This window comes from Paramormyrops kingsleyae, chromosome 14 (genome assembly GCF_048594095.1).
Source record: "Paramormyrops kingsleyae isolate MSU_618 chromosome 14, PKINGS_0.4, whole genome shotgun sequence".
Classification (NCBI taxonomy): Eukaryota; Metazoa; Chordata; class Actinopteri; order Osteoglossiformes; family Mormyridae; genus Paramormyrops; species Paramormyrops kingsleyae.
In genome coordinates, this window is record NC_132810.1 from 22,665,049 (window position 1) to 22,680,922 (window position 15,874).

General features: G+C 41.3%; 1 protein-coding gene across 3 annotated transcripts in view; it reads left to right on the forward strand.

The window, feature by feature from the left end:
• ect2l (epithelial cell transforming 2 like) overlaps window positions 1-15,715 on the forward strand; it is a 32,218-nt gene extending 16,503 nt beyond the window's left edge. Inside the window, exons 1-22 of one of the 3 annotated variants that reach the window (XM_023794339.2) lie at window positions 11-100; window positions 342-538; window positions 712-824; window positions 947-1,109; window positions 4,142-4,394; window positions 4,950-5,086; window positions 5,537-5,673; window positions 6,329-6,416; window positions 6,654-6,822; window positions 7,400-7,528; window positions 8,037-8,129; window positions 8,375-8,551; window positions 9,375-9,478; window positions 9,576-9,707; window positions 10,492-10,670; window positions 11,237-11,384; window positions 12,019-12,092; window positions 12,379-12,535; window positions 13,176-13,241; window positions 13,551-13,639; window positions 14,115-14,287; window positions 14,620-15,715. In XM_023794339.2, coding sequence (XP_023650107.2) covers window positions 359-538; window positions 712-824; window positions 947-1,109; window positions 4,142-4,394; window positions 4,950-5,086; window positions 5,537-5,673; window positions 6,329-6,416; window positions 6,654-6,822; window positions 7,400-7,528; window positions 8,037-8,129; window positions 8,375-8,551; window positions 9,375-9,478; window positions 9,576-9,707; window positions 10,492-10,670; window positions 11,237-11,384; window positions 12,019-12,092; window positions 12,379-12,535; window positions 13,176-13,241; window positions 13,551-13,639; window positions 14,115-14,287; window positions 14,620-14,750 — 2,892 coding nt within the window. In that variant the 5' untranslated portion in view covers window positions 11-100; window positions 342-358 and the 3' untranslated portion in view covers window positions 14,751-15,715. Of the gene's footprint in view, window positions 1-10; window positions 101-341; window positions 539-711; window positions 825-909; window positions 1,110-4,141; window positions 4,395-4,949; window positions 5,087-5,536; window positions 5,674-6,328; window positions 6,417-6,653; window positions 6,823-7,399; window positions 7,529-8,036; window positions 8,130-8,374; window positions 8,552-9,374; window positions 9,479-9,575; window positions 9,708-10,491; window positions 10,671-11,236; window positions 11,385-12,018; window positions 12,093-12,378; window positions 12,536-13,175; window positions 13,242-13,550; window positions 13,640-14,114; window positions 14,288-14,619 lie in introns of those variants that run through there. The other 2 variants (XM_072698848.1, XM_023794340.2) reach the window with 2 other exon arrangements.
• Window positions 15,716-15,874: the final 159 nt, after the last annotated feature.

The following is a 15,874-nucleotide window of genomic DNA, read 5'->3' on the forward strand; positions in this document are numbered from 1 at the left end:
ACGGGTTTGTTATCTCGTTTCTAAGGGAACCTGCGCTTGTTGTGAAGAACTAAACAGCTTGTAATATCCGGCAAGAAAAATATAGGCACTCACCCTGACGGTAAAATGAAAGACTGCGTGTCTAATTTGGCGATCATTTTCATTCTATTGATTCTTAAGAATGAACACGTAGACATACGTTTCGCACTTGATTTGCAATAAGCTTAGTTTGTGTAACGGCCCTAACCCTCATGTATTCTACTTTCCACATGTTGTAAGAGTTGTCGTGGTTTTCTGGGGACATTATTCTCTTCGTTGTGACCAGTCTCACTGCGCAATCGTATAAAATGTTAATGTTTCAGATATCCTTCTACTTACAATGGAAACCCTGGGAGCGGATTTGTTAAAATCCAGAGGAAGAGCAAGTACCCACAGTGTAAAGCAGCGGCATTTCAATACCACAGATTTTCGAACAGCACTGACTGAAGATTTACTGGTCGCATCTGAGACCCGTCTAAGTACTTGGACACCAATTGTCAATAGGCCAGCGAATCACCAGGTCAGACACCTGCCGCTTTCTCCGGTCACACTTATAATAACATTTAATATGCAACTCACCGGTGAATTTAATGCGAGAAAAATATTCAGTATTAAATCTATATAGCCTGTTACTGATTGGTTGATGGTTACTTTAAACTAGAAACACAATATAAATTGTTTTTTTCCCTATAGCTTTTTCAGGAAAGGACAACGCTCATACTACACTGGTTTGATCTGTGGACTGATAATCAAAGAAAACAGTTTATTCATGATATACTAAGAAGATGCTCCAGATCTCAGCTTAAGTATGCAGTACATACACATTTACAAAAATTTGTAAAGTAATATTTTACCACAGCATCATTTTGTAAATGTAATTAACATAACCAGTGTTTTGGAAGCTGCTGGTCTTTCTCTGCGGTCCAAGGTTCACCAGAGACTGGTTCATGGATGCTTTTCCAAGTACCAACATGGACTTCACCAGTGTGTTGCCCCGCTTCCTGTCCCTTTATATCCTGTCCTTCCTGAACCCGCGCGAGCTCTGCATCGTCGCCCAGGTTTGCTGGCACTGGAAGTTCCTTGCAGAGCAGGTCAGTGGCACACAGGTTCAAAAGTAGCTCTGAAAATGTTTCGGGTTTATTGCAATAACAGAGCAATATATATGCAATGTATAATTTACACAGAAAACTCATTTTCATTCACAGAGAGGCAGTACAGTGCAGAACATAGTGTGTGTGTTGATTTATTTTTTTAATATGGCATATGGGTAGCACTGTGGTATTACAACTCCAGGACTGTGCTTCAGTTCTGAGTTCTTGGTGAGACTTTGCATGCAGCTAAGTGACCTGTTACCACTTAATTGCTCTTAGAATTTAGTGATCAGTGGTCATTGTTGACACACCACAGCACACAGTGCACAACAACGAAATGTGTCCTCTGCATTTAACCCGTATGTGACGTCGAGACATATCAGGGGGCAGCTAATTCAGTGTGGGATTTAGTGTGGGATTAATGGTTATTATTGTTAACAAAAACTAAAAATGAAAAAATATTCTTGTTAACGAAAATTAAAATGATAAAATAGCAACATTAACTCTAGCTCCAATTGTAAGGGCACCCCCACCCATAATCCAAGCTCTGTGCTTCCTGGGATAGTCTGCAGGCTCAACATGACTCCATAAAATTAGCAGTTATGAAGATGGAAACTGCGTATGTCTAGTTGTCAGCAATTGTGACTTTTAACTACAGATGGAATATGGCCATTCTCCTCTGTCTACTGATGGCGTTTGACATCCAACTGACCAATGAAAAGTCAAGTATGAAGTATCTCTTTAACTAGTGTTCGTGTTTCTACTAGTTACAGTGGCGGAGCTACAATTTTTTACATGGGGTGGCCAGGGGGTGGCCACTGCTATTTCAGGGGGTCCACACACACACGCATTGTACGCATAAAGTTGAAATAATAAATTAAGGAATTGAAAAGTTTTATTTGCAAAAACAATGCTGAGTTAATTTACAAAAACATTAGCATAAAGAAAAAACCACCAAACAAAAAATACGGATGCAGCTGGACAGGGGCGGATTAACGCACGGGCTAGATATGGCTTAAGCCTAGGGGCCCCACGTGAGCCAGCCTGCAAGGGGGCCACCATTGGCGCGGAGGGGGGCGGGGTTGGGGGGCCCACAGACTACTGTAGCCTAGGGGCCTCTGTGCACCTTAATCCGCCCCTGCAGCTGGAAGGGGCTCGATGACATCTTCTGTCAGCTCTGGCTCACTGTCTTGCCGGCCAGAGGTCTCTGTGTCATCCCTTGATACATCTATTTACAACACAATCCATTAGTTCTCATAGAATAGTGAAAACACACACACACACACACACACACACACACACGTTTTTGTGAATTGTGAGGACATTCTATAGGTTTCCATTGTTTATATACTCTACAAACTATTTTCTATTGCCCTATTCCAACCCTCACAGGGAACATTTAAAAATATTTATAAGCCTTTTGAAAAATGGGGACATGGGCAATGTCCTCGTAAGTCACCTTCCCCTGAAATACCTGTCACACTCATACCATTATACAAATTTGTATCCTGATATGTCACAAAGATGCACACACACACAAACACAATGAAAGTGTTTAGAAAACCCAAATCTATTTCATTACCAACATATAATTCAAAATATGAAAATATAATAATTTACTCATCATCTACTCACTTTGTTGTGAGTCAATAAGTAATGACAGGATTTGATTTTTTTTAATTGAACTTTCCTGAAGCTCAACTTAAATTCTAACATTGGTTGAAACATGTAATTGCCTGGTAGATGCTCTGACCTGCTGGTGGATCTGTAGTCTGACCACATTGACTCTGACTAGTCTCAGGTATGGAGCTGCTGTGGGATCCAGTGCAAAGGGTAGGGTCTGTTTGAACCTGATCTGTCTGTTTGTGCTTCTTTATAAAGAAGTCTGATATCTCGCCCTTTCTTTTCATGTTTAATTGACCCTGTGCAAAAATATTACAGTCTGGTTACATCTGATCCAGTTAGAAACATACTGTATTTATCCTAATTAAAAATAAACATTATCATACCTGCACATTAAAATCAGCAACCGATCTAAATAACATTATTCTGAAGAAAGTATATGAGCTGGCTATTCCATTTCAACTAAATTTAACTCACAAACAGCTAGCCTAACATTACTTCCCCATATTAGCAAAATATCTGAGCATCGTAAATTAAATATAATAACTTACATACATGGTATGTGCATGTAATACTAGCACAGATGAAGTATGCGTTAACTGTCTAAAGTGCGAATTGATCTCTCTAATCTCATTAAGTTAACTGATTTCGTCGGCGCCTCGTTAACTTACACAGCGGATAATAAACGTTACTCAGCAAACAAACCTTATAATAAACTATAAAACGTATTCCAAATATGATGTTTTGTTATTCGTTTTATCTTGAAACCATGCTCTTGTCTTTGGCTCATCTTTGATTTGAAAATAGCTTGAGCAGCGTTGCCGGCAAAATTCAAAAACTTCTTTAGACAAATGAGATGTCAATCAGCATCAGGAACTGCCAGCAGCAAATAAAATTTTGGGGTGGCACCCGGGGTGGCCAATCGGATGTCAGGGGTGCCACCCCGGACACCCCTCTGGCTCCGCCACTGACTAGTTAGGCCTAACATTAATTTTCATGATGGTGATTTGGATGGGTTACTTTATATCGCCAGTTTTAGCAACTTAACATTGATGGCTAGAAACCTAGCTGAGTAACATAATTGTTAATTGTGAATATAAAGCAAGATAAGTTTGTATCTTGCAGACACTGACATATTTGCCACGTAAGTCCATATGAAACATTAAACCGTTCACTGAAGGCTATGCAAAGATAGGTTTCTGTTTGTGATGCTAAGGGTATGTCATTACATCATTTTAGGTTTACTTTGTAAAGTAGCTTCTGAGATTTTTTCACAGATTTTTGGAGACGTGTTTTTCTTTGGACAGTGATACTATGCTTTAGCCATTTGACCCTGTTCGGCATCATTAAGCATGCATTCCTGCAGAGCTTCATGGACCTGTGACTTTGTTTCTCATGGGTGGATCCAGGACTGTCTTTGGGCCCCAAAGTGCATAAAGCGTGGCTGGTTTCTCCCCTTCACCCCCACCGACCTGGAGTACGGAGCCTGGAAAAGGCACTATATAGTGTGTGTCTCCAGCCTGGACTACCTGACGCCCCGAGAGGCAGCGGACATCTACGGCACCTTAAATGATCCCATACAAGACAAGGAGGAGCTGGAGGAGAGACGGAAAGAGAGGTGGATCAGACAGTGCATCCGGGAGAAGGCAGCGGAGCACAAGAGTGAGTTTTCTTTCCCATTGTCAAAACTGCGGCCACATTAGAAACTAAAAATATGTTTTGCAAAAGAGTTTAGTTAGTGCCTTAATACCCTTAAATAATTGGTGAACCACTCTCATACCTTTGAGTCCAATAATCTGAGCATCTTTACTAAATGAAAATGCATAAATTAGAAGAGTAACACTCAGAACTGTTCCCTTCTTCTTGATTAATTTAGGACAAACTGAATGTTTTTTGGGTGGCATGATGGCTTACGGATCCAAGATTGGGGGTTTGAAATTCCACCTCTGCTGAATGTGTGGCATTTGCATGTTCTTCCTCTCTTGCTTGTGTTTCCTCTGGTTTTCTTCCCATAGTCCACAGACATGCAGTTAGGCTAATTTGTGTCTCTAGATTGCCCATAAAGTATAAGTGTGTGCCCTGCATCTTGCCCAGGGTGTGTCCCACCCATCCTCTGCTGCATGGAATAGGGCTCCAATCCACCCCCTACTGCTCTGACTAGGATCAGTGGTTAGGAGATGGATGGATGAATACTTTTTAAAATGCTTACTACCACAGGAGGTATGCTGATGTCTAGACATGCCTGGCTGAGTAGCAGCTGGTCATCGGGGGCAACCAGTCCTAACATCCGTAGGGAGAAGCTCTGGGCAAGTTTGGGCCAGCAGGACATGAGAGCTGCTTTGGTGCTTTTAGGGGTAAGACAGTCAATGGCATCCTCTGCTTTAGTGGCAGCCTACCAGGTTAATCCCAATTGACAGGTCAATCAGCAAAATGTCTCTAGTACATTATGACACAACATCCAACCTCCCCCACCCCCCAATTGCCAAAATATAGGTTTGTCATGATTCGGTATCTTGCTAGAGTATTTTCTTCGTAAAAGTAGCTCTTGCTGAAAAAACGGTTAGAAGCCACTGCCCTACATTCACAATGGGAATGTGTCTGTTCTTCACAGACGTCTTGGGCATCAATGAAACCAAAGGAGATGAGTCAGGTCTCTGCACTGCACTGGATAGACCTAATGCAGTTGTTAAAGTTGTTAAATGCATACCAGAATCACTAGTGATTGTGGCAAAGATGGCACTAGTGATGATGCCATGTTTGCTGTGGGTGCCAGATTGCCTTCATTTTGTGTCCTGCATGTTCAGGAGAGAATTCGCTCACAGTCCAGCCTATCGCTGCTAAGGGATCGGGGAGGTTGGCTCTCCTCCACTGAGGGATCCCTGCTGATGAGCAGTCATGTGACCAGCTCCATGCAATCACTATACAAAGGGTCTACTAAGAGGTTTGGAGGCTACTGATTTTCCTATTTCAGCTAATTTCAGGCTATGTTTAAACTGCGACATTTAAGATTGCACCAATTTTGGAGTAGGTTTAAAAGGTAAAATGTTAAAAAGGCGTTTTATGTGAAGATTTGTTTTTATAAAATATGCTATGTCACAGAAATGTTTTATCTGATAAGCAGTATGGCTGGGTGATATGCCCTAAAAAATGATCATGATATTTTCAGATATTTTCACAATAGCGAAATTTATCACGATATTCTAAAAGTCAAAGATTCAAAGATAAAATGTAGGAAACTGTAAAATATGACAGGAATTATGATAACCAGATTTCTTTACTAATAGGGGCATGTGACAAGTATGATGATAAATTACAGCAACAACAGACTCATACCTTGATAGAATTTGATTAAAAATAGTGCATTTTAACTGTTAGTTATGCAAGAAAACAAGTGACTTGACTATACTACGATACCCACAACATTAAAATTGATGACAAAATTAATGTTTATAGGGGTAGCATTGTGGTTGGAACGATATTTTATTGATATATCACCCAGCCCTAATAAGCAGTTACATAGGCGGACAAAAGAATATTATGATTTACAGTATTTGATCTGGATGGGATGTGTGTAAAACGTCCTTTCCTGTTTTCAGTTACCGGACAGAAGGTGAATCTCACATTCTGCCACGTCAGCCTCCCCTCCACCTGCTCCTGGTCTCCTCCAGGGTACCAGCATATGAGGTAGGAGATGGTGATGCTGGAGATGCTGAGATGCAGAATGGTGCAATGCAATGCTACAGGATGCTAATTCAGCAAAATAAAGCAGAAGAGGGACCATAGCGCTAAAAAATAATTGTTGATGAAAAAAATGACTCAGCCAGTCAGCTTTGACCCAGTGTTCTGGACAGGCTTGTTAAAGTGGCTCTTTTAGTGACATTTCCCCCCCTCCCCCCATAACACTCACCTGCTTATGCACAGCTGCTGCTGTCAGCTGCACGCTCTGCAGTGGTGCCTTTGCTGTACGACCACAGAGGGAGCACTCTGGAAGCTCTGCTCTTCAGGGTGGAGAGGTTGCTGCAGGGAGTGATGGTCCAGAGTGTGGCGGTTCTGGCAGAAGGAGATGCGGAGGAGCTTGACCTTTTACAAGGTAGATGTAATATCCTTTCATATTACCTAATAAATCACTATACATATACATACTGCAGTGCCCTGCGTTACCCCTCAGTATACCTCAGATAAACTGCTGACTTATATGGCACGGAGAACATTGAACAGAGATTGAACACAGAAAAACACCTTGGACCCTCAGTGGTTCTTTTCCTCCCTCCTTGGAGGTTTTTGGTTCCTCTCCTCCATTGTCACCTGGTTCTTTCCTTCCTTCCTTTCTTCTCTCTTAATGATGTTGTAGTGATGTTGTGATGTACCCCAACACACCCAAGGGCCTTGGGGTGACTCTGTTGTGAAAGGCCCTATATCAAAATTAAGTAAATTGAATTGAAATAACATCCTGTAATAAATTCTGAATTTTTAAGTATGAGTTATTAGCATTCAGTTTTAGGATTGCTTAAGGTTGCTGTGAAAGATCATTTCCACTTCTCTGTTTTATATGTCCGCGCTGATTTATGGTTGAATTTAGTGTGGTTTTCCTTCATGCATGAATCTCAGATATTTCCTCATTTGGGCAGGAGTTATTAAGACAAGCACTGGGCTGTCCCTTCCCACAGGCTGCAGGGTGACGCAGAAGTCAGTGCTGCGGCCCGATGTTAGGCAGTTCTGGGAGAGATTGGCTGGCTGGGTATCACCACCAACACAAGGAGCAAGTCTGTTCATCTTTACCCCTCTAGCAGCTTCAGGTTTACACATCTTACATTGTGTCTGCCGGTCAATGTTTCTTTATGTGCTGTTGCTGTGTGTCATTGTTAAAATCAGAGGAACTAGAAGCTTGTTCAGCTATGAGAAACACTCCTGTCTTTCTCACCAATGCCTCATACTTGGCCACTTAAACTAGTTTTAATCTCTTGACCAGCTTAGCTCATTTGAGAGGACGTTTTTAAAAATTCTCAAAGTATTTAAATGCAGCTATCGTATAGCAGAGTGTTTTACACTTAAATTGAACAATTCCTTATTGTTTCCTGACATTTGTTTGTTACTGAATGAATGAATAGGGGACATGTCATTATAAAATCACTTAGCAATTTTGAGAAATAGACCTCACTGTTTATTTTCCCCGCATGAGGAGCAATTCTGAGAAAAACATTTCACCTTTGTCAGATTTATTTCTGAAGCCATTGAGACATCTGGTCCCCCTTTATAAATCATGGCTGTTGTCACATCCCAGCCCTCATGTTTTGTCGCTGTCAGTGACAGGAACCGAGCTGATGGTGAAGCTCTCCACTCTGACAGGTCTGACTGTCTGCGCTCCCACTGGGCTGGCAACTGGATCGTACCAACAGAGTGAGCATGGGGGGGGGGGGTTATATGCTATTTACAGAACCAACAGAGATCGTAGTTATGAGAGCAATTAAAGTGAAGTAAATGAATATTAAATGTAAAGTTTATTATCTATAAAAATCTGATCTCTTTAAAAAAAAAAAAGACTAGGACCTGATAAAATGTACAAATTTTCATAAGATGCTGAAATATTTAGGCTTTATATCCTTGTATTTTAATATGATGAGTTATTTGTTGCTATGCCCTAGTTCTAAGTGAGTGGTCAGGAGGGGCAGAGTTCCCCCCCAGGCTGTATTTTGGTGAGGCCGAGCTGCTGAGTTGGGCGAGGCAAGCGGAGCGGTTGGAGGAGACCCTGGGCACCATCAGGGTGCAGCTGGGGCCCCAGCTGAAAGCACTCTCTCAGGAGATAAGAGGCCGGGCGATAGGTGAGGCACCGAAAGGGAAAGAGACATATGTACTGAAGAGAGGCTGAATGTGTGCTGGTTTAACCCAGACCTGACTGGAGGAACGCTTCAAAATATCCATGATGGTGATGTCTAGTTTGTTTTTATCATATAATCCAATCAATCAGCAAAGCATTAATGCACACAGTGTTACAAATATACCATAGCTAAAATTATGCAGGGTACACCTGTTTTGTTTGCACTTTGTTGTGAGTTTTCTTTATTAACTAATTTTTAAGGAAATATTTAAATATTGAGGAAAATACATTGAAGAGATGTTAGTGTTTGAAAAGTGGCCTGGTTGTATCTGCAGTAGAGACATCCCTTATCAAAAAAAAGCATACTTAAAATTCATTTTATTAAGTATACTTCTTGGGGCTAAATTGGCCCACTTTTAGTTTATTAAAGTATATATTTTAAATGTATTTATTTAAAACTAAAAGATAGGACAGTGATTTTTGCTACACAAACAAGCACAAACACAGCACTAACGAACTGCTTGTTCGTGCCACACAAATGAATGTTCTATCTCTTTTACTTTATGAGATATTAAAGGTTTTTTGTAAAAGTCAAAAGTTCAGCCAGCCCCCCTACAAAGCTGTTCAGACCTGAAACCGGGCTTGTTAGTGCTGCGTTTGTGCCGCAAAAATCACTGTCCTATCTTTTATAGTCTTTAAATAAATACACTTAAAATATATACTTTAATAAACCAAAAGTGGGCAAATTTAGTTCCAAGAAGTATACTTAATAAAATGAACTTTAAGTAATAAGGGATATTTATTTTGTTCTTATTTTGCTCACACAGGCCAGTTTCTGTGGGATACAGTTGTCCCATGTGAGTTCCACGCCAATTCAGAGGTGACCCAAGCTTTAGCTGAGGGTTTGGCTGCACTGTCCAGAGAGCCCTGTGTAAGCATCCATCTTATTAGTGTGGCTGATCAAGTATCTTCAGTTTCATTTTGTCAGAAAGGTCTCACTGCTCTTCCTTTCTGTGGTGGAATTGTAGGACAATCCCCTGCAGTACCTTTCCTTGTTCTTGCAAAGAAGATCCGAGGAGATCTGTGCAGACAGGACCGATAGTGTCATGACGCAAAGGAATCAGACTGGCGCCCAGAATCACATTAGCCTGATACCACAGGTATATCCCTAGGTTTGACATTACTGTGTGTGTGTTGGTGTGACACTGTGAAAAGTGTGTATTGCACTTCTAAGCCATTGCATTCCCCAATTCCGGTTCTGAACAGTAAGAATCCAACACAGATTGCAGATTTCTCTGTCGAAGCACACCTATTAAACCTTAAGCTGATTAAGATGTGTAAGTGCAGGAAAATCTGCAGTTTGATTCTGTCACTCCAGGACTGGAATTGGAGAACCTTGTCCTTGAGGTACATAGTGTTTGTTGATTTTCAGTTTAGCAAAGTATCTAACTGATTGGTTGAAATTAAGTGCTTCCACTATGGGGCTACCTTAACAGCAAGTGGTTACGACTTAGGGATGCTACACAGCAAGACGTTGGAAGCTGTCAGGGCATATCGGTGAGAGTCAGCGACTGCCTGTAGTACTAGTCTATGCGGCATGGTCAGAGACAGATTGGTTCACATCGGTACTATTTTGGCTGATTTAGCATGCTGAACTAGCGTCAAAGGTAGCCGGCAAATCTCCCTGATTGTGCTGTACGTCAACTGTGACCTCTAGACATGCTGGTGCATTTGAGTGCAATTTTTCAACCATCGATGGGAGGGGATAGGAGCTGATTGTTCACCAGCCTTGTTTGGCACTAGTTGTTTGCCATTGGTTTGGTGTGTGGTCCAACATTAGAAGAGCTTGAAGACCAACACACTTCAGGCCTATAGAGCATACATATGAAGGAGGATAATGTCTTTGTGTGTAGTGTGTGTCATGGTGTATTCTACATTCTGCAGGCCATGGTGACTGCTGAACTTCTCCACAGTGAGAAGGTCTACATACGGTTGCTACAGGCCATCGTCTGGGTATACTTTGGCCCCCTCAAGGCTGCCCTTGACTCCAATCGGGCCATTCTCAGTTCCTCCAAACTCCTCACAATCTTTTCCCCGGTCCTGGAAATCTTGGAGATAAACACGTGTGTATCCCTAGCAAAGAATGAATGAATGAATATACTCTATTGACCACAGGCAAAATTTATTAACGTCAAGAATTTTAACTTGAATGGCAACCATATTCAGTAATAAATCAAGTATGGGCATACTGTACTTGTACTGAACTTCTAACTAGTTTAGGTCTGACAATAAAATTCTTTTGACTGTGTAAGCTATTTGCGATCATTCTCAAACCATTTCAGAGTGAAATCCATTATCCTGTTTTAATTGAGTATTTCTCCCTGTAATTGTCACGGTGAAAGAACACAAGTTTAAAGTAGGCTGCTCGTAGCAGCTGCTGTAACACGCTGACTCAGTTATTCATAAAAAGGTGGCTTTCCACCCCACTATATCTGGAAATTGTATTCTGCACAATAAATTACAATATAACTACATTAACAGCTTCATTTTCTCTATGAATTAAACATCATCCCGTTCTATTTCCGTGATAAGTGACTCATTCTGTTCTGACAGAGTACCTCCTCGTCAGCTGCGTATACCCGATTCACTCAAAGTCAGCATCATGACCAATCCTGTCCTCCTTTCATAGCGTCTTCCTGGAGGAGTTGATGGCGAGGCTGCAGGACCAGGGGCCTGTCCAGCATGTCGGAGATGTGTGCCTCAAGCTCTGTTCCAAGCTGAGGGCCTACACCAACTTCTTCAACAACTATCCCACTGTCCTCCGGACCATTGACAGGGTGGGTTCAGGGGGCCACTGTGATAGGATGGCTGTTACCCAATTAGCATTAAGAGAGAGTTAATCATATAACTTAACTAAGGCTTCAGACAAGGAAGTTATTTTAAATATAATGAATTAGAATTCAGACAAAATTCTTAGAATTCAGACAAAATTCCACAAGTAAACAATGCTTAACTGTAAGGTATTGGGACTGGTCTGCTACCGCTGCAGACACTATTTTGTTAGTGCAATAACTCAAAAAGTATTAGACATATCTTTTTCAAATGTTGCAGTGACATTGTATGGTGAATATCTGTGAAATCTGGTCAAATTCGAAGACTAGTCACACCAAAACTGAAGCAAGGCCACTTAGCAGCAAAGGGAAGGGTGACTTCAGAAGACACTTCACCTTGTGAACATAACTCAAAGTATTTGTTGGATCTTATTACTACCATGATTTTCAAACTTTGCAGACAAATTGTTGTTGTTCTGACAGTTTCTTTTAAATTTTTTGTAAGTGTGCCTCAGAAAAACTCATCAGAACAGAATTCTGATGGAACTCTCCCAAGAAAGACAACATTTAGTTATCAGGATAGTGCTCTGATGGAAGAAACACTGCATGTCCTAAGTTGCCACACTTGTGCCTTTTGCAGTGTAGGGAGATGATCCCCACTTTCCGGGCCTTTCTGAGGAGACATGACAGGACTCTGGCCACCAGCATGCTGAGGTACTGTTTTGTGAAGAGGCACCTGCAAGGAGCTAAATGTCAGACTATTGAGTATCTGGTCTCATGGTGGAAAAGTTATAGATTAGTAGAAGGACCTGAACTTTGAAGCTAAGTACCATCTCATACTAGCCAAGCATACTTTTCCAGTGAAATATTAAAGTATAAGATGCTTTGGATAAATAATTACTTAGCATATATAAGGGTGTATACTAAGAGTAATTAACTAAAAAGGCAACTATGCTAGGACTTTGTGTCAGCGTTTGATGCATCTATGTTGCACACTTAGCCTTCAGGAGCTGCTACTGCTGCCCTCGTCTCGTATCGAGGAGTACCTGACGCTGTTCCAGGCCGCCTTCCTGCACACGGCCCCGGAGCATCCCGACTCGTCACATTTGAGCTCCGTGCTGGAAGTTCTGAGAAGCTACAGGGTCTTTCTCCGCAAGGTACGCCGCAGCCTGCCTGCCTGACAGCCATTGTATTCTTTTTATTCATAATTCATCACAATCATCATAAATTTAGCCATTTGCTCCTGTTTGATTTGTTACATTGTTACCATTTTTCACCCTTCCACAAACGCTTTACATATATGTCTGGTCTCACACTTCTTTGTATATTGCGTATTTCTTTATTTATTGCCCTTATCTATGCATATTACATCTGCTATTCTGCTGGCTGGTACTACTGGTGCTACTAAATGACTTTTCACTGCTCTATGTGGAGTGACAAAGATTATCATCAGTCTTACCTATTTATCTGTTGTATAACCCATTGCAAAAATGGACTTTCTTGGTATTCTTTCTTCTGAAAAGAAACACTTAACAGATCAGCTTAATAAATGCGTGGATTGCTCAGTAACTTGAAGTGCATTAATTCCCATATAGCTTTTAAATGATGGAAAAAAAATGTCTTCCTATAATTTTGCAGAATACCAGTAACGAGTCCACTTTAGTCGTCCTCACTCATAATTCGCACATCTGGAGACTGACTCATTTCTGTGTATGACAGAACTGGTACATATTAAATGACAAACCACAATGAAACCAAGACCACAAGTTGTAACCACACTGGATTTCCACATGACAGTTGAAACAGCATGCAGACGGAGACTCGAAGATACTGGAGACTCAGAGGATGATTCAGAGCTGCCCAGTAAGGTTACATCCTTTCTAATAACTTGTGAATCCCTTCAAGGTCTCATGCAACTTAATTTCATTATTGGAAATAAACTTTCAAAACCACTCTTCATGCCTTCTAGATGTTTAGTAGAACGCGGTGTACTGAATGACTCAAAAATGCATTATGAAACTGTCATTGTTGTTATACCTCTATGTATCTGAAACATTTTCGTCTGCAAGGGCACTTTTGTTTAATTTATTACCTACACCAGCCACTGCATTGTGAGTGGCTGGTGTAGGTAATTTGTACTTTGTAGTTTTAAATAAATTGTGCACCCTGCAGAGCCTCCAGGAGGGGAACCGGCGTCTCATCACATCACAAGAGGCGGCTCTGCTGAGCATCCCAGACTATGACATCGCTGCTCCACTCAGGTGCACACAATGATAGTCTGGTCAGACTCGGCTGAAAGCATCTTCGCAGTGCACACCTCACCAGGCATTTTACAAGATACGCATTCTCTTTAAAAAGTAGTACTTCTTACCGGATAAGCATAAAACAAGAGAAATATACTGTGCCAGAGCCCTTGACTAAAATGTATAAATACAATCTTGTAACAAGTCATGCGTGGTGTGTGGCTCAATGTGTTAGGATTCTGTGCCTTTGATCAGAAGGTTGTTGGCTCAAATCCCAGAGTGGCCAGAGTGATTTCAGCATTGGGCCCTTGAGCAAGGCTCTTAACCCCTTATTGCTCCAAGGACAGTCTAACTCGGCGTTCAATTTTACATTGATTTGGATAATCCTGTCTGCTAAGTAAATTACCTGTCAATCTTTAATGTCCAAGCACTAAAATGCCTGTTGCCTTAGTCAGTACTTCTCTTTTGATAACCCCAATCACTGTGTGACAAGGGTCTATGAGCAGGTGGATGATCTGGGCCTCTTCTTGTTTAATGATGCGCTGGTTCTGACTCGGAGGAGTGTGGCCCACCTGCCCTTCTGGCACGGCTGTAAGACGTCACACACCTTCCTGGCCTCGGTGGCGCTGCGTGTGCTGACCCTGCGTGACATCACGGACACAAAATGTAGGCACACCCGCAGACGTCACCGCATAGGCTTATATTAGATTATTTAAATCTTGCAATGTTCTGTTTTTCTGCACATAGAGACAGGACTATAGATTGCAGTCCTGCAATAACTTAGCTACTACCACTTTTACTGATATAATCCCTGTAAAATACCTAAAGTTAGAATAGCTAATAATACAATGTGAAACAATGCACCCCCAAAGAGAATTGTGATTATTACAGAGTATTACAGCAGAGCACATCCAGGAATTCAGCTTAGAAGCCCACATTTCAAACCAGCGTGCCATCTGCCGTCTGGCAAAGCTGCTTTTCCCTTTTTCCTCTCCTAGATGTGAAGAATGCGTTTGTGCTGGAGAGCCCAAAGCGCCAGTGGATCTGTGCCACAGATACAGAGGAGGAGAAAGTCAGCTGGTTATCTGCCCTACAGGGAGCCGTTGGTTTGGCCAATGGTGAGAAATAAACGAACCAATCCCTGACAACCTACATCTAACTGCTACTCCATTACTCATACTGGGGAGAGACATTCTGTACCACGTACAGCTGAATCATCATTTGTCTTATAGGTGGGGGAGCATCAGATTGTTGGGATAATGTGGTCCATCTGACTAGACTCATTTGTTACAGCTTCTGCTTAATAGACTGTACAGTACATTGCATCTATTACTAGAATATGCCCTTGTAGAATTGCAGCGAGTGCAGTTTAAGGAAATCATGACTGGAGATTCAGATGTGTTGAAACAATTGAAACATTTAATCCAGATTAAATATATGCCCCATAAAAAGGAACTAGTACTATTCTTTTGAACATGGAAAGAAAAAGTAATTGTCAGATTCAGATTTGGAATTTACAGGCCATCTGTAACAAGCGTCTCTCATAATTCCAACACAAAAGCCGAACTTCACTACTGGATGATTTTGTGCTTCAGTAATATTAATATGGCATCAGTGGGGATAAATCACACACATGCTTATACTGTAGATCAGTCCCTCTGGGAACCCCAGACGGTCCATATTTTTGCTCCCACCAGCTCCTTGTAACGAAAATGTGGACTGTCTGACAGAGAGCTGGGAGGGAGCAAAAATGTGGACTGTTTGGGGGTCCCCCCAAGGACCAGTTTGAGAAATGCAGCAGTAGACCATAACTCTTCTCTGTATCAAAAACAAGGGTATTATTCATATTAAATTTAATCTCACTTATCTGTATAAACAGGGCCTTCTTCCACCTTGTCTGTTACTACATAAACATTCACAGTATATTCTCATGCTGTATTTCTGAATGTGCCAATCAGGAACCTGAGATAACACTTACCATTCACGTCGTCATGCATCCTGCTTTTGAAAATTACATAAAAATTACACCTAAGTTCACAAAGGCTGCACCTTTTGGCATCACAGTGATTAATAAACAGTCCACCAGAGTTTTTACAGAGTGGTTTGGTTATCTTTCAGTTCCTTTCCTTATATATTACAGTTTAAAATAACCATTTCAGGAACCTGATAAGTGTTGAATAGTTGAAGATCATTTAAAATCACTCCACACATCTACTGGTATATAAAATGCCAATACCAAAGTTCCATTAAGTA